The 19,650-nt window shown below is 34.8% G+C and overlaps 1 protein-coding gene across 1 annotated transcript in view; it reads right to left on the reverse strand.

The window, feature by feature from the left end:
• LOC111059708 (hemicentin-1) overlaps positions 1-19,650 on the reverse strand; it is a 217,880-nt gene that overhangs the window by 20,793 nt on the left and 177,437 nt on the right. The window contains exon 5 of the mRNA XM_039420821.1: positions 561-695. Coding sequence (XP_039276755.1) covers positions 561-695 — 135 coding nt within the window. The remainder of the gene's footprint in view (positions 1-560; positions 696-19,650) is intronic.

A 19,650-nucleotide genomic window follows, 5' to 3' on the forward strand; every position in this document is an offset into this window, starting at 1 on the left:
TGAACTGACATGGCCTTGTTCAATTAAATTATTGAATCACTCCACGTTTGTGAATAATCATCGTAATACCACCTCCAAAGAATGATTCACCTCAGGCACTCTAACTTCCTCTCATAGAGCTATTTTTGATGAAAATGCACAATCTGAATAATTATGTTTATGATATATCTATAATAATAATAATAATTGAGGAAAGAATTTGCTTATGCACGTACGGGATAGGAAGTTCACGAATGACGAATCATCAAGTCTGAACTACTGGACTGATTAACTTGAATTTTTGCATAATATAGTTTCTCAATTTACCGAGGATTAGTATAGGCTTATTTTGAATTCTTCAAGATTTTAGTGGGTCAAGATTCCAGTTTGCCAAGTTTTCAATTGGACCCTTGCGGAGCTAGTATCTAAATAAATGTTAGATGAGATACCAAACATTAAATAAGAATGCAAATTTCATATATATATATATATATATATATATATACAATACTTAATTCTCAGATATACAGAGAATAATATCATTGTAGAAAGTTCATAAAAGTTGTTGGTAGTCGACTTACATTTTCGATGATGCAGACAAGACTGATAGTGCTGCCCTCTCCAATGTGGTATTCGCCGTTGCCAAGTATGTAGGCATTCGGCACAACCACGTGCAGAGTGAAGTAGTGTGATATTGTACCCGACCCGGTCGCAACCTGAAACATGTCATTCATCAAATAAATAAAAAATAATGTGAATGAGAAATGAATAAATAAAATAGTTGAAGAGGATTCAATATTTGTGTTTTCCAGTTCAAGTTCTCTTCAAATAAGAATGATTGAACAGTACAAAGGCATCACTGAACACATTCAACACCACAACTCTCCAATATCCTCAACCTTTTGGAAGGAATCTGCCATCTGCAAAACGGTAGGAATCTGACAACCTCCCAGTCCAGGCAATGAAAATGATAATTGAATTTTTCACAAACATTATAATGATAGATTGAATTTCCATAGATTTGTGTATTATTAATATTCCTTAGCACTCAAAACGAACCTAGCAATAAAATTGACTTTGAGAGAAATGTATGAATGCGGTTTAATCAGTAAATGTATGAGTATTGACATCATTTGTAAGAAAGTTGGGATAATAATTCAAAATGTGGTATACAAACATTTCTTCTTATTTTGAATAATAATAATGAATCATAATTTCAAATAATCATTATTTTAAATTAGTATAATAGTATTTGATTTGTGATATATTGGATTAATAATTTTTTGATGAACTAATTTCAAACTTTAATACACTAAGGCCCGGTTGCACAAGAGCCTGTCAAATCGTAATCATGATTAAATTCGACGAGAACAAATCAGAGAAGAATTTTCTGAGAAGAAGGCCTCTCTGATTCAATAAGGCATTTAATAAGGATTCAAAGTTATCAGAGTTTTGCGCAACTGGACGTTAGGGCACAATTTAATAGGTGTAAGAAGTAACTTGTATAATATCTCTTATCCTGTATTGTTTGGGTACATTTACAATAATATTGATTCAATTTGAAATTCCTCTTCAGCGTGCTGTCTGGGTTTCTCTTCAGCACATACTGGGAAATTCAATCCATGTTCATGAAGTTATTGCAAGTTTCATAATATCGAGGAATTATTGGAATTATCGTCTTATCGACTTCTCAAATGCTGTACATACTGATATAACACACTCAACTAGTAGGAGAGGATAGATATTCCAACATCATCCTTTCTGATATGAAATATTTGAAAACTTGTCACTTGTATTATTTTGTGAGAAACGACAAGAGTCATGCTTAGTTATTTCATATGGGGAAATTGCTGGAATATTAAGGTAAGCATCATCATTGTCGGGAGATTGCACACACGTGCGACATTTTAAGAATTTGTTGGAGGAAAGGCCTGTGCACACTGTGATAATATCGTGGCTCTCATGCAGGCACTTGACTTGGCTGGGTAAAGATGTCGTTCACATGGAGGCATTCGTTTTAATTGATTCTTGCATGGAAGCTCTGCTTGCTACCGTGAAGAAGAGAGTGAAGAGACAGGTGTCGGAGAGAAAAGAGAAAAACATGGAGAAGATTTATCGGGAAGAGAGGAAAAGGAAATCAGAAGATATCTGAATCTGGAGAAATCGGCGAATAGAAATTATTATCGACGGTAACGAGGGAGATGTGAGAGAGCAGATCAAGGGATGGTGAAAAATGATAATAGAGTGGATTGAAGTGATGGGGTACAGAAAAAGAAGCGGAAGTTGAACGGTAGGGGAAGAGAAGATCAAATAATCAAGAGGAAGGAGACATGTACAAGGAAGGGTGATGTAGCAGACAAAGGTGATATGAACAATATTATAAAAGTCACTTGGGAGAATATCAATGAGAAAATCACATTTAATGCCAAATTCACAATATGAATGGTAGGTGGAAGATTGATAGAAAAGAAAATTGCAGAACTGGTGAAACAACAGAAGAAAAATGACGAAACTTGAAATATAAGTATGAGGATTAGAGAGAAATGAGAAGAATAAGAGGGAAGATACAGAATAGATGAAGGAGAGAAGAAGAAGAAAAAAAAGAAAAGTAGAGTAAGAAGAAGATAAGAAGAAGAGAAAAAAATCTGGTGTGGTATACTCACACAACTTTCCTTGTTCATTGAACTGCAAGCCTCACTCTTAAACGAGAATAATTTTCAGGGGAATAACATAATGACGATTGGTGGCAATATATTATTTGAAACTACGATCAGACTACTGTGTAAGTGTATATACTGTATAATTGTTTTCAGAGTACTTTTTCCTTTGTGTAAATTGAAAAAATTCGATGATTTTTCTAAAAGTCGTCAAAACAGCTGTTCTACGGATGAAATATCTAGACCAAGTTATGTGTTCTTTTTATAAACTGCTCTACCTACCTACCTCATGCACGAGAAGGAGGTTACAAAGTCCATTTCTCAAGGATGGGGTGAATCCCCCATTAGTTTCTCAGGAAGGAGACTCATGCTAGTTGATAGAGCTAATAAATAACTATACAGGGTATGAATTTGAAAAAAATCGTTCGTCATTTTTGAGAAAAACATAGTTTTTTAGTAATTATCCGCCATTTTCCTCAAGAATATTACGGAGCTCCTGTACTTTTCCCAGAAATGAGACTCATGTCAGTTGTTAGGGCTTATAAATAGCTATCCATGGTATAAATTTGAAGAAAATCGTTAGAGGCGTTTTCGAGAAAACCGTGAAAACATGGTTTTTCAGTAATCATCCGCCATTCTTCTCAAGAATATTACGGAGATCCTGCAATTTTCCCAGAAATGAGACCCATGTCAGCTGATAGGGCTTATAAAAAGCTATCCATGGTATAAATTTGAAGAAAATCGTTAGAGGCGTTTTCGAGAGAACCGTGAAAAACATGGTTTTTTAGTAATTATCCGCTATTTTCTCCGCCATCTTGAATTGAATTCTATTGAAATAGAATTCTATTCTATTTTACTGTCGGATCCTCATGGTATAAGGACCTTAAGTTTAAGATTTCAAGTCAATCGGTTAATTAGGAATGGAGTTATGGTGTTCACAGACATACACACATACACACACACACACACACACACACACACACACCACACACACACACACACACACACACACACACACACACATATACAAACACACAGACCAATACCCAAAAATCATGTTTTTGGACTCAGGGGACCTTGAAACGTATAGAAAACTTGAAATTAGGGTACCTTAATTTTCTTTGTATATACTTTCCTTACCTATGGTAATAGGGCAAGGAAAGTAAAAAAGAAGAGAAGAATAAGGGAATGACAAGGGAAGAAAATTGAATATAATGGTGAAGTTGAAAACTAATCAGGAAGAAGAGAAAGAAGAGGAAGGAGGAGAAGAAGAAGAAGAAGAAGAAGAAGAAGAAGAAGAAGAAGAAGAAGAAGAAGAAGAAGAAGAAGAAGAAGAAGAAGAAGAAGAAGAAGAAGAAGAAGAAGAAGAAGAAGAAGAAGAAGAGAAAGCTTTAGAAACTGATTCAAAAAGTGATAAAGAAGAGATTATTTGAAATTTAATAAGAGAAGAAATTGGAAAGAAATGAAAAATATTGAGTAAGTAGTAAGAAGAATCAGAATGTGGGTACTATCAGCAACTAATCAGGAAGAAACAAAGAAGAAAAAAGGAGTAAGAAACTGATTCAAAAAATGGTAAAGAAGAGAATATTTGAAATTTTATGAAAGAAGAAGTTTAATTGATAATGAGATATTGAGGTAATCAAGATGTGGGTACTATCAGCAACTACGAAGGAGTAGAACAAAACTCTCAAATACGTGAGAAAAGAAGGAAATATTAGAAAGGTGGAGGAAGGGGAATAGAGGAAAGAAGAGAGAGAGAGAGAATGAGCGAGCGAGAGAGAGAAATAGAGCGCGCGTCATTGAGTTTGTGAAGGTGCAAAGTTGAGAATCAAGTTGAGTGAGCATGTGAACACGTCTGGGGGGGGGGGGCGAAGCCTGGGGCCCAATCGCAATGCAGCATTGCCACTTTCTCTTCTCAACTCTTGAAGTTTAATGTTGCAGAAGACATTAACGTTGGCCGGGAAAATTCAAACAGGAATTCGGTTACATTGAGCCTCACTGCCCCCCCCCCCCACTTAAGTCCTTACACATATCAAACCTACGACAAACTCACCATATAACATAACCAGAACAACAGGTATATAATAAAATAGACTCAAACTGCAAAAAATCAGGAAGAAGAATAATGAGTCTGGTTTGTGACAGAATATGGGAAAAGATACAACATTCTCGTTCCTCGCCCAGGCTTTGCCCATGATGTGAGGAACCTTCTTCAAGATTTGTATATGTATATTGCATATCGTTTGTACTTTCTAAAAAGAAGAATAGAGATAATTTCAATTCTTTTAAAAAAAGAGAAGTGGAAAAAGAAAATAGAGAGGGAGGCTAGATACAAAAACATTGAATTTTGAACATACGATTTTTAGCCGTCCTTATGCTTTCTATGAGATTAAACAGATTATGTTTGTCAAGTTCCTTTTAATCTGTTAGAATTCATAACGGCAAAAAATCGAACGTCCAAACATCGATGCGTGTGTAATCGAGATGGGGGAAATACATGTAAAGCCAACACATTCTCTTTAAACACACGTGTAATGGAGCCGATTATTTGACATGAATTTTTACAATCCGAGAGCATCCATTGTTTGAAAAATTAAAAGTGTCGACGACGGTGAAAATTCATGACAAGTAAAATTGGACTGAAAAACGTATGCCTCTTGGCAGTCGGTTACGAGGACGGGACCTTTGAGTTTTCAATTAAATTAAATCGATTATTTAGTTCTCCAATATATTATCTGTTTTGTTTATTCTTTTAAATTATAGTTCCTTTTCTCATGAGTTATAGAGTTAGATCAATTTAACCTCTCACAAGATAAGCGATTCCCCCATTATAAAATGTTACTATAATACCAGCTCATTACCATAATGTCTAGCTAAATTCATTAAGCCAACTTTGAATTAGTTGATCATTCTGACAACCCTAAATTACCAGCTCAATACCATACCTGATAACCCCAATCACTATAAAAACCCCATTACATGGTGGAAGCGCCGGGTATTCATGAGAAAAGGAACTGTAATTTAAAAGAATAAACAAAACAGATAATATATTGGAGAACTGAATAGTCGATTTAATTTAATTGGAAACTCAAAGTTAAAGTGGAAACTGAAATAAAATATTAAGAATACCTTTTGAATAAACAATTGAATAATAATTATTACAGGATTTGCCTTAAATAAAAAAAATCTATGAATAATATATATATCGATAAAATTGATAATATAAGTAACTTACTGAACCAGGAAAATGGTGTCTTGGAACAGAGGGGTAGAGCCGGGTCCGATTATCTGCTGTAGATAGTTCCAGGTCCCGTCCACGTAACCGACTGCCAAGAGGCATACGTTTTTCAGTCCAATTTTACTTGTCATGAATTTTCACCGTCGTCGACACTTTAAATTTTTTAAACAATGGATGCTCTCGGATTGTAAAAATTCATGTCAAATAATCGGCTACATTACACACGTTGAAGATGGAAATACGAATAAAAAACGATGATGAGATAGAGGAGGAAAGCCAACAAGGATGGGACTGGACAGAAAGAAACTTGTAAAGTAAAACCACGTCCAGTAACTCCGCTACCACGGAAGTCCGGATAACCTAAATCGATTTCTGGAGAAAAAACTCATTTAGAAACTTGTTCCTAACAACTAACTGTGATCAAAAAGGTTTTTTTTTACCTTCTAAGTTGTGAGTGGTGTAAAGTGTAGATATATTTTTGTAAGGGTAAAAGTATTGTATTTTCATACAAAGAAGAATTATAATTGGATTATATTTGATACCTTTGATCATTAATTTATTGTATTTTCCACTTGATTTTCGGAACCTTGGGTAACGGTCCCTGTTTGTCCGAGTTATCAAGGTTATAGGTATAATAAGGAGCAATGAGAGTTAAAAGTAAAAGTAAATTCGTATGGCTTTTGTTGGTGGGGAGTCACTTGCGGGAAGGTCCCACCGCCTGAATATATAATTTAAGCCGTCAATGGGCCTTACGACTGTCATACTTCAGCCGGGACCGACAGTTTAACGTGCCCATCCGATCCGATCTCTCCAACTCTCAAATGAGAGTTGATAAATCATCATCTTGATAAATGGAAGATGAGGAGCAGTAAGAGTGGAAAACTACAAAAGATTATGCGAGTGATAGTGTTGAGTATTCTTGATTGATTCTCATTAATATTTAATTACATTCGAAGTATCATGGAGATAACCCGTATTTCAATTTGAGAAATTGTGAAATTCGAGAACGTAAAAAGAATTTCACTTTCCACGAGTCATTGTGGATTCAAGAGCTCTAAGATATTTCACACAACTTGAAATGGTTATATACTTGTAGTAGACGCGGATGTCGCTATATAAAAAAATACTCGCTATGAACGTTTTTCACCTTCAGCATTTGAGTCAAATAATTGGTGAAGATAGTGGAAATTTAACATGAAAGTTTGTTGAGTCGGGGCGGCTACTTTTTGGAAATTCGTTTGAAGTGTCTGACTGACCTTATTTTAAAACTTTCGCCACTTTTGGAGGACAAGCTGCCCTGCGTACGCATTCAAGGCACGCACTATTAACGAAATCTTCCTGCTATCACGTCTTCTACTTATTTCCGCCCTCTTGTTCTCATCTTTCTTCTTGTTCTTCTTCTTGTTGCTCTTTTTTTTTTCTTCTTCTTCTTCTTCTTCTTCTTCTTCTTCTTCTTCTTCTTCCCCTTCTTCTACTTGTTTTTTTCTCTATCCTCTTCCTTTGCTTCTTCACTGTCCTTGTCCATACTCCTGCTCACCCAATAATGTAAATGTAGCTGTGAGGATCACAGCGCTCAGACAAGAGATGCATAATACTCAGCTAGTTAACATTTGCTTGGTTTTTCAGCCTTGTTCGATATTGAATTGTTGAGGGGTTTTCCTCCTCTTGCAATAACCAAATGAGATTGAATTGTCGAGAAGAAAATCCAAATGAGATCAAATTGTTGAAAAGAATTGTTCATTCTATTGAACACAATTGTGACTTGAGGTTTTCCTCACGATAATTCTAGGATATTATACATTCTTGTTTGTTATGGTTTATTGTCATGACATTATTTTTCCTTACTAATGACAACTCTCGACTCTCCAGATACAATGAGCTAATATTCCTAAATCTATTTTCCTTGTTCCAGGCTACTAATTTTCCTTAGAATGTAGAAATTGACAAATAATTATGAATTAATTCTTCATCAGTGATCTAGCGATCTAGCGAGCTAGTTGCATTTCGATCTTGGCATCCGCTACTCAGACTTAACCAAAAAAGTGGTGGTTCTAGGTATAACAAATTGAATATCAATCAGCAATTACGATTACTCTAAGATTTCTTTGGACAACATAAATTTTGAAATAAAAAATTTCAAGTAACATTTTAAAATTGTTTACTTATGACATGTTTCGGCCATGATGCCATTATCAAGTAAAGGAAAATGGTACAGTACCTTTTAAAAAAGAGTACTAGGATTTTTATTTTTATTTCTATTCAAGAGTACCCCTAACAAAGAAAGACAACATAAACTTTGTATCAGAATTTGGGAGATAATTGGTACAGTCTCAGCCTAGAATCTCTTTCTTGATCATAATTATTTTATGATTACAGTGTTTTGCACAGTATATCAATGAATGAATAAATAAATCAATAATTAAAAGTGTATGTCAAGTTCAAGTGGGTGACAATGAATCACTGAACGAAACGTATCACCCTATTTCGGCCTATTGCACGGAAGCCAATTGAATGACGCCAGACTGAGTGCAATCTGATATGCGATGCAATCTGAGCTGCATTTTCAACAATAGTACTGTGATACCACTACTTACGAGTACATTAGTTGCATTGATAACGTTTGCATTGTCATGGATGATCTCTGGATCAGGTTGCTGCTTATCGTATTGCACTAGTGGGAACCGTGCCTTATGTCGGTTACGATACCCACCCGCCTTGAGTTGTGTGGGGGTGTTTCTGCACAAAGGACCAATAATATTAATACATTGCATCCAAACGGATACAAACTGGCAACACTACTATTGAGTCAAGAGGTCATTGTATAATTGATTGGAAAGATGAATGAGAATATTATCTCATTATAGAAATTATTCTTTAAATAAGGTATCCCAAAGTTATCATAAAATTGAAAAATTCGTGAATTTTCATAGATTTTTAACACCAACGAACATGGGCTACTCAGCCGCTCTTTTCCGGCTGCAATTATCAAATAAGCATGTAAATGGAATGGAATTCATGAAATTTGAATAATTATGGGTAAGTAGCTGGAGAATTTTTGAAGCTAATAATCCCAGCATTAACTACTGAAAACTAGAATCTAGCTGGCCAGGATAGCTGAAACGACTAAGGTCTTGCACTCTTCAGTCTGCTAGCGCTACTTGGTCGTGAGTTCGAATTCTGTCGGTAGGCATTAACGTTTGATCTTTGCAAATTATTACCCTCGCACTTTCCATTATCCACGCACAAGCGAACAGCACGAACATCCGCAGTAAAAAATGATGAAATAAAATCATTGTGTATTGGAACTGTATAAGAATATTAATTTACGATAATAATATAATCAGCTAAAATTTACCAATCCTCTATTGTCTTTTTGCAACAAGATAAGATACGAAGCTCAGTCAATCAAAATTTTGGATATTGAAATTCTATTCGTATAAATAAATAAATTTCATTTTATCTTGTTTGTAGGCATATGGTGAGGTCCATGTTATGATGGCAGTGGAGAAAGATAGAAGAACAGCGTTGCCGGCTCTCTGCCTCGCCACTGCCTTCTATAAAGCATATCTGATGTGAGATTAACAGTTAATTATTGTAAAAAATGATTAATTATATCTCATTTGTCAAGAAAATATATTTTTAAATTGTTTAATAATAAATTTGGATGATTGAGATTGAATATTTTGTAAATTAATTATAATTCCACATTGTTGAATACGATCTGGCAGCGGAGCTAGGAAAGGATAGCGCTATCTGCTTTGTTGAATAATGAACAAGGATAGTAACAGTGATATTAATAGAATACTGCCATAATAACGTGAACCTCACAATATCAGCTGAAAATGTTCCTGCAAAACTGATTGGATGAGGTCGACCTAATATCATGAAAATTCTCGGAAACTGGAATTATTTTTGAAGCTGTTCCTGTAGCCATTCCAATATCCCCCAGTCAATTTGACTTCGCTTCAGTTTATCCACAACATGTCCATCAATCTTTAGATGACAGGCATTTGAAAACTGGACGTGAGGATTCGGATATGCTGATGTAGAGCTTTTGCTCAGACCTAACAATGTTTGTTACAGCTATGAGACTTGAATTTTTTGTTACACGTATTTGACCAAAACCTCCAATTGCAGACTGTAGACCTTCATCTGATAAAAACTTAGTTCAATTTCGAGAGCACTATCTCAGCATTCCCTATTTGAGGCTAGGGCCACACGAGCGCACATAGTGCGTCCGTTGCAACTTACTTTTTGCGGCCTTCGCCAAGGACACCACACGAGAGTTGTGTGGTGCGTCAACGTCAGTTGGCTTTAAGCAATTGAACCAGATATAACCAGCAATATATAATAATAATTGAGCCAGCAATAACTTTTGCATGTCTCGACGTGCGTTGTAGCATATCTGCGCAGTTCAAAAATCACCGCCCGTTACGACTTCCGTTACTTGGTACGCACGTACCTCGTGTGTTGTCACCAATTCACTTCTATGTATTTCCACAACGGACGTCAAAAAGTAAGTTGCAACGGACGCACTTTGTGCGCTCGTGTGGCCCTAGTCTAAAAGCTACCTTTTTGATACGTTCACCGAAAAATTATAATATCATTTCCTATCTCTAACAAACCGGTATCCAAACGTCATATGATGTCAGTTTTATAAAATAAAGTTGAGCAATTACCAATCCTTAACAAGTTCGGTTTTCTTGTGGTCCCTTCAAGGATGCCTTGAAATTTGAAATGTTTGTTCTAACATACGTGAAACTCAGAGACTCTCTGGCGTAATGATTTATAGAACATTATCCAGTATTGGTTAAGTTACTAACTTAATCAAGTATTGGTTAGAGTGTAAAATAAAGGAAGTAATTGGCTAATTCATGTACGGTATAGGAGATGCACGATTGATGCATTATCACTCATGAACTAATGAACTGACTAACTTGCAATTAGTCGATTTTGAATTTACCTAGGATGGATATAGGCTAATTTCAAAATCAATATCAATACTTATATTATCTCAGATAGTCGTCTTTTATATATCATGTATAAAATCTCATTGTTATTATTGAATTGATTATAATTCAATAGTCAAAACGAATTTATACAATTTGCGATTTAAAGTTTACGCAACTATAAAAGCCCAACCAAACAGTGATTTCTACGTAATCCCGTAATAAGTAATTCCGTAGCTTACAGTGGCGCCATTTCACCAAACTGCTAGGGGGGGGGGGCAAAAACCAAGAGGTAGGCTAGGGGGGAATACCCCCAAAGGATAGAGGGACCTGGGTTTTTCCCCATAAATGTTACATTCGAAGATGTTATATGCTTCATTTTTTCCAGCTTTACACAAATGTGGTTAAAGTATCAATATAAACATATACATTATTAGTTATTGAATCATTAATTATTTATTAGAAATATAGGTCTACATAGAGGCCTAGAGGCCTAGAGGCCTAGATTCCTACATAGTAGGAATACACTGAAACAGATTTCTTAAAAATCATGGAAAAAGGTATTTTTTTTTACAATAACAATTTCATTGGGGATCATATTCTAATTGGAAAATAACTTTCAGTTAGAAAGCTGAAGATACAACAAGCTGTTCCCATAATTCTCAACAACTCTTTACATACATTTTGATTGTCTGATTGCTTTCTTTTGCTTTCACTGTGACATCTTGCAACTTGTTAATTCTCACATTGAAATTTATGCAATAACTCACTTATTGTGTCCTGATCAATAAGTGTACCCATTCTATATTCAAACTATACCTCAGAGAAAAATATATTCTTTATTACTCCATACCCGTAGCTATACTTTCAAGGCAATTTTGCTACATTGTTGATTCTGTAGAAGGAATTATAATACTATTGTTAAAAAAAAGTAATAAATCATTATGAGATTCTAAGGATTCTTGTAGATAGACCCGCATTTTAATTATTTATCTGATCCTTGAGGGGGGCCTAGGCGCCTCCCCTGCCACCCCCCCCCTATTTGGCGTCCCTGGTGGCTTAACTGGTATCTCGCGCGATTCATGAATGGAACGTTGTGGGTTTGAGACCAATCAAACACATTTTTTCCTGGAAATTTTTAACTCTAATGAATATCATGCTCCTAATTTTGACAAAATAATAAATAATTATTCTACTATTTTTTATGTTTCCTGAACATAAGGAGATTGCATTTTACAATACAAAATTTTCCCCAGTGCAAGCACTGATTACCTTCTAGTATTTTATCAAATAACCAGTATGATTTATACCATGAATGTTATACATGGATATAGAAAAGACGACTATCTGAGACTATTTAAGCATTGATTTTGGAATCTTTATATTCTATAAGAATAAGAATAAGAATAAGAATATTTATTTGCCATTAAATACAACACTGTACAATAGGCATCGTCATTTTGTTTGGAAAAGAACAAAATACAATATATACACATATAATCTATGCTGTCATTGATTGTCACTAGGCATGTTAGTGTAGTTCATATATTCATTTAAATCATAAAATGCTTTTTCTTTCAGCCACTTTCAAATAACTGCCTTATATCTTGGTTCCGTAGTTGTCTAATTCTCTGGGGCATCTTATTGAAGATTCGGAACTGCTGGAACTTGTGACTCATGAAGGTCTTGTTGAGACGGATATGAGGTGTTGTCAGGAACGAACGCTGTCTTGTTGCGTAGCTGTGAATCTCCTCTTGTCGTATGAAGTTGGTTTCATTTTTTCTCATGTGCATCAGATTACAAAATATGTACATGCATGGCAGTGTCATTATCTGAAGTTCTGGGAAGGCTTGTCTGCATGATTCATCATTCCTCAGACCAACGATGCATCTGATTGCCTTTTTCTGCCATACAAAAACCCTCTTCATACCACTGCAGTTCCCCCATAGGCGAAGTCCATAGCTCAAGTGAGAATGAAATAAACCGTAATAGGCTGATATCAGCACTTCTTCACTGACACAAAGCCTCAGTCTCTTCAGAGCGTATAAGCTGCGGGATAGTTTTTTGCAAAGGAAATCAATTTGATTGGTCCAGCACAGCTTACTGTCTAACAAACGTACAAACGTACTCATAATTTAAGAAACGAACGTCAAGTTAAAAAGACGACAGCATATGCTTACATTATTAGTATTTTTCAAATTTTGCTTGCTGAAGTTTTGAAATTTTCCTTTTATTGTCACTGCCGCCTGCCTCAACGATAAAAATTTACTATTACTTGTGTAAAACAATTTTTCCCTTATTATTTCATTCCTTTCTAATTAATTTTCATTTTTCCCTTTTTTCATAACTGTAATTCTGTATCAAAATCTGATGTATATTTCTTATTTTATTTTTGCATTTTGTATCAGTTTTCTTCCATTCTTTACTTAAAATCTTTGAAGTGTAATATTTATTTTGTCTAAGTTTATTTATCTTTTGTAACTCATTTTTTTCCTGTAACTGGGCACCCGCCGAAAAACCTTTTGGTTTGGCAGGACCCTCAACTGTTTGAATTGTGAATAAAATTTTGATTTGAAAAAAAACATGACTCCTAACAATTTCACAGGGTTCATATAATTCTCATACCGTTCACTAGATGTATTTCTCAATGAGAATATTATATTTTCACATTTTCTCTCATTCAATGCCAAGTGATTGGCTGTGTACCATCGCTTTGAACTCTCTAAAGCATTGTTGAGTTGACTTAAAACAACGTTCTCATTCTTATCAATGCTCAGAACGGTGGTATCGTCAGCAAATAATACTGAATAAGATGGGACATTCACACTGTAGTCATTGATATAGACAATGAACAAAAACGGGCCCAGTACAGATCCTTGCGGAACGCCTGCTTTTGTGAATTTAGGAGCTGAATAATTATTATCGACTCTGACTATTTGGATTCTATCTTTCAAGTAGCACGTTACAGAAATATATAGATTTGGAATTGACCAATTCCTGGAAGCTATCATCATCAATTATATACCTATCAATATTATTCAATAACTTATTAGTGGATTGAGCCATTTCATTTGGTCAATTTTATTTCAGACTCTGATCATTACTGACATTAAGAGTCTCAAAACCCTAATTATTGAAGACTGCTTGCCTGGAAATAGCTCTTAATAAATCGTATTTTCCTGAAATACGTGTGCTTCTTATTGCTTTTACTCTCCATTTTTCACCTTTTTTTGTAGGCAATAATAGAGTAAAATTTATTATTAAATGATACTGTAAACAAAACTCTGAATAAATGCGTTAAATAGCTGTTCGAGTTCATGTCAATTATAAATCTGAAGTTCACATCAGTATTGATTCTCTTCCTTCCTTGCGCTGTGTATTCCTAGTGTTCCAACTAGCAAATGTCTCCAATGCATTGGTCGAACTCTAAATGGTCTAAATTCTCTGTCAGTACTATTTGGGGCAGTTTGGTATTCATCTAACTTGACTACTGATGAAAATCGATCAATATAGTTTGAATAAAGTTATTAGTGAATCTACCAATTGTTTTCATCTCGTAATAATTTCCAGTTAGTAAGTGTCATAATACTGTGATGCAGTGTGCTCTTCCTAAGCTTGATTGATTCCTTCGTTGAAAATAAACATCTTACTTTCGAATTCCACACAAAGTAACATCGTCTAGAACGTATTCTAATGAATTCCACTCTGACTCAGATTACCACTACACTGATTCGAAACGATTCAACTCTATAATTGAAAGAAATAACAAGCAAGATAAACAGTGAAAAGTCAGCAGAAGAAGTTATGGCCGCGAGGGAGAATTTTTCTGATTGAAGAAACAGATCTCTCAGCACCACAAAGCCGCTTTAAGAAACCTCAGTCTTGTGCCCATTGAATTATTCCTCGACCAAGTTTGCATCAATATTTGCCAAGCAGTATCAAGTTATTCTTACATTTCTGACAGTAAAAACCACTCTACAGAAACTCATTATGAAATGGTGACCTGAATAAGGATGGCTGGGTGGAGAGGGAGAGAAGAGAGAATTAAATAGAAGAAATCAATATTCTCATAAAGTAAAAAGCTAAAAATTGTGGTGACGTATTCAAGCGAAATTTTCCCTCTATTATTCAACTTTAACATATTTCTATCTTTTCCGTCATGATATTAAAACTCAAATGGAATAGACTGACAGAACAGATTGTTTTGGAATAATAATAATGAAATGACAGTCATATTTCTCGCCCTGGAGCAATCGGTTTAATTATATATGTTTGTGATATTATGTCCCCTGTAATACCAGAGATTTAAGGCTTGAAGTCCCGTTTTGCAAATCACAGCTACTCGAGTATCTATCTCTATAAATCAATTCATATTTTTTGTTCAACGAGTAAACCAGATATCAACTGAAGTTTTCACATAAGCAAGAGACTAATTTTTTCGATTTCCTGTTTTCGTTGTTATGCGATACGTTGGATGGGATCGATTCCTCATCAAATTATATTGCCATTATTTCGACAATGTATTATTATAAATAAACCTTCAATTCAAAGGGGTTTATCACACCAACCAAATCTCATGGTTGATGAGTTTTCATCTGAAAAAAGAGATACCTGAAAGGGGGAAGGCCGACTATGGGTTCAACTACAAGAGGTATAGGTAGCTCCAACGCAAATTGCGATTAAAATGATTTTTAATCCAGCCGTAATTTGCTATAATGAAATCTCCACACTCTGAGATTTCGAATGCTAAGTAACTCCGAATTAAAATCGGGCACATATTTTGAATTACTATACTGTGGTCACGACTACAGTAACTATATTACCCAAATAATATAGTTACTGTAGTCACGACTAATCACAATTCAGTGAAGCGGACGACTCAAGTTTGTAGCCTCCATTACAAACTGGTGAGACAATATTATTTGTGAATCTCCATGGAATTTTTATGCAGAGTGTCAGAATACTATTATAAATTATTCTCAATAACTGAAATAACTTCAGTCTACAAAATGAAATGTAATGTAATGCGAAGCAGATGAAGTGAAAGTCACAGTGAACAAAGCATTGGCAAGTCACATGATTTACAACAGCGAACCTAGCTGGAAAAAATTAGAAATCTTCCATCCAACGTTCCACCTCCAACATGTAAAAATGTTGTTTCAACGATCTTTTTCCACTGGTAGGAACCTCGTCTGGAAAAGTTTTCTCCTGGGAAAGCGCGTCGAGGAAACCCTTTAAAATGCACCTGGTGTTGGCTGTGCAGTGCACATTTCTGTTATTCCACTCAGCATTTCCACGTAATAATTTTCGTGACGTAATGAGTGAGTGACTAACGAACGAAAATGAAGAGAAATGAGACATAAAAATGATTTAATGTTGTAGATTTCGCTGTTTTTTCATCAGAGATAGCATTTCTCATCAGACAGATGCAGCAAATCAGCAACACTCTGAAGGACAATAAATTCATTCGGAGTCGTAGTTCCAGAACTGTAATGAATGTTTAGGAAATAATCGGTATAGCGGATATCAAACTGCTATATTTGAACTATATGACTTTTGGCCCTTTTCATCTCCATTTCAACCAAATTGATTCTAAACAAGTGAGAATGGGAACGTCTATGAAATAAACATGAATAAAACATGAAGCAGGAGATAATATGGTTCCAGGAAATTTCACTGGGGACAACTGTGATATAAAGACCATGATAGAATAAGTCTCGAGTAATATCTGTCTGCTCACTGTAAATAGGAGTCTAATAATTATCCTCCCAATATGGATGAGTGCATATGGAACATCTGTTCTATTATTGCTTTCTACCTGATTCCACTCAACCTCAATAATATTGTTCTGATAGTTGATAAATATGTTTAATAATATTATTATTATTATTGATATAATAGAAGTATTGTTTTAATAATTAATTATTTTCATTAATATAATAATAGTATTATTTTGGTAATCAATAAATATTTTTATTTTCACAAACTTTGTATAATTTATAATGGTGAATGTGAAACAGCTGCATCAAAGAAATTATCTCAAAAACATAAAAATATGTAAATAACTCAAAATATGTTTAGGAAAACCATAGTTTTGAACTTCGTGCAATGTATAAGCCTACACATGGCATGTATGATTAATTTTTCAGCTAGAACAGTTTTTTGAGACTGCTAAATAAACGTCTACAGTTTTATCAATGCTGTATCGGCAATATGAAAACGCATGCAGTTAATATGTCTTTAAATAAAGGTGTTGATATGTACATGATAATTATTCTCTACCATTTTTATTTAATTAAAATTTCAAAATTATTCAAGCCATGATAGAATGATTGACTCACTGTACAGTCAGTCGAAAATTTTGATATTGAAATGAGGGGTATTTTGGCAAGCTGAACAAAAAGGTAAGGTCCTATGCACATTTTTGATATTATTTCTTCAAATGAAAAATGAGTTTTGTGGGTTGTCAAAACTCCCCCTGAAAGAGAACTATTCATTTTATCCTATCTTTTAGTAAAATATCAATGATTTCTGCATTGAATAACATCTATCTTGCCAACAAGAATCGAACTCTTTGTGAATTTAGATATGACCTAGTCTACACTTTAGATTTATATAATTCTATTAATAAATTCATGGAAATTGAAGTACTATTTTCAGTTAGTTGATGATTAGTTGATGAAATTGATTATCAATAGAGAAAATGATTATAATTTTATCAATACAGAATTAGTTGAATGAATTGTCAATGTACTGAGTTCTTGGTCAACAATAATTCAATATTGGTATTTATCCAATCTTTTTTTTCAGAAGTTATTTCATTTGAATTAGAAAATATTTATAAGCTCCTATCAATTTATCATTCGTAACAATGAATTCTTCAAAGCATGAATCTAATCAAATAAAAAATTGCCCATACTTCTGTATTCATGTTCGCATGTTTTCCACTTGTGATGGATAGCCAAAATATTGTGGAGCAAGCTGCACGGCGAATTGTAATCGAGGGCTCTGATTGGCTGAAAAGTTCAGCGTTCGGAGTGAGGTGAGGCGAGCAGTTAGAACAGAGGCAAGCGGCACGGCGAATGGTTCGGAGTGCGGTACGGCGAATGATTAACAGCTAATTTTTAACATTATGAAACATATGCTCATGTTCGTTGAAAGGCAAGATGTTCGGAGGAATGCACGGTTTGCTGCGCGGTTCGAGGTTCGGTTCGGCATGTGTGGACGCACCTTTAGTTGTTACAGGACATTTATACAGATCACAGGCCAAAGCAACATAATAATCCATCTTCTTCTTCTTCTTCTTCTTCTTCTTCTTCTTCTTCTTCTTCTTCTTCTTCTTCTTCTTCTTCTTCTTCTTCTTCTTCTTCTTCTTCTTCTTCTTTTCTTCTTCTTCTTCTCCTTCTTCTTCTTCTTCTTCTTCTTCTCTTCTTCTTTTTCTTCTTCTCCTTCTACCTATATCTAAAAGGCTAAGCCCCGACAAACTGAAATCACACCACAGCCCAAACTACTAAGCCTAAAAACATGAAATTTCGCACAATTGTTTATTGTAGCCTCGAAACATCCACTACGAAGGGATTTTCAGAAATCTGCCCCCCCCCTGAGGGAGCTGGGCCCCCCAAAATTTTCACTTTTTAACCGTTCATTGCATGGCAAAGGCATGAGGAACTTTTTCGTTCGGGTACGAAAAAAATTAGATCTATGCAGACAAATTCCAATCAGGAGCACAGGGGGGTTCAGAAGAGGGCACTTTTCGAAAATTTTGATGTAAAATCACACTAGAGCTCAAACTAATTGGCCTACAGACTTAAAACTTTGCACAAATATTCTTCAAACATGCTAGATGCGCACTAAGAACGGATTTTGAGATATTTTGCCTCTAAGGATTTCAAAGGATCAAAAAGGATCCTATTAAGTAAGCTTATGGTAAGGTGAACTCCATATGGAACTGAGATAATTGACACATGATATTCTAACATATGTTGTAATCATTGGAAAGCTTAAAACAATTTCAGCTGATCGAATTGATTTTGCGTTGATTGAGAGCGTGAGCTTAGCACGTGTTTGTTCCATCGTTGTATACTTGGCCAGTTTGGTTTGCGCCTTCTATCAGCTGTAAATGGAGTCTCATACACTCCAATTAGAACAGAGCACAAAGGTTTCCTTTGGTTAGGAGTTTGTTGATAATTCTTTTTTCAAATTAAAATTTTATTGCCATCAAAAATCACATTGAAAGCTTTCTTAATAGACAACAAGATTACAGAAACAAAATGTCAAACATATACCTAAATTTATTTGTAGCACGGCCAGAAAAAGACAAACTTGAGTACTAGCCGTGAGTTTATTGAATATAACTTAATATATATATTTTTTGTGAATAAAAATTACGAGTTGATGAGAGGTGCGAGTAATTCCTTATATTTGATCCGAATGGTTATTCATAATAGAGTAGTCGGGGTCACTGCAATCAAAATTTTTTATTCTGTACGGTAGCTAATAAATTTCATACGTATTGATTGTCCATAATGTATCCAGTATCCATAATGGAAGTAATTGAACTACTCAAAATTAATGGCTTACTGGTCCCTCATAGATTTATAGTATTCCTGGTGATAGATCCTGTCTTTTTCAGCGTTGTCTATTAATAATAAAGCTTACCCAGCAAACTTCGTACCGCCAATGTATCTCATGTTACACTTGACTTTATTTGGTGAATCATGAAATTTATCTGACAATCGACATGTTCATTTACATCTCAATACCGACTTCCTATGTGCTTAGTCATGCAGCATTCATTATTCCGAAAACATATTCTTCTCAATCAATT

The sequence above is a fragment of the Nilaparvata lugens genome, chromosome 2 (genome assembly GCF_014356525.2).
Source record: "Nilaparvata lugens isolate BPH chromosome 2, ASM1435652v1, whole genome shotgun sequence".
Classification (NCBI taxonomy): domain Eukaryota; kingdom Metazoa; phylum Arthropoda; class Insecta; order Hemiptera; family Delphacidae; genus Nilaparvata; species Nilaparvata lugens.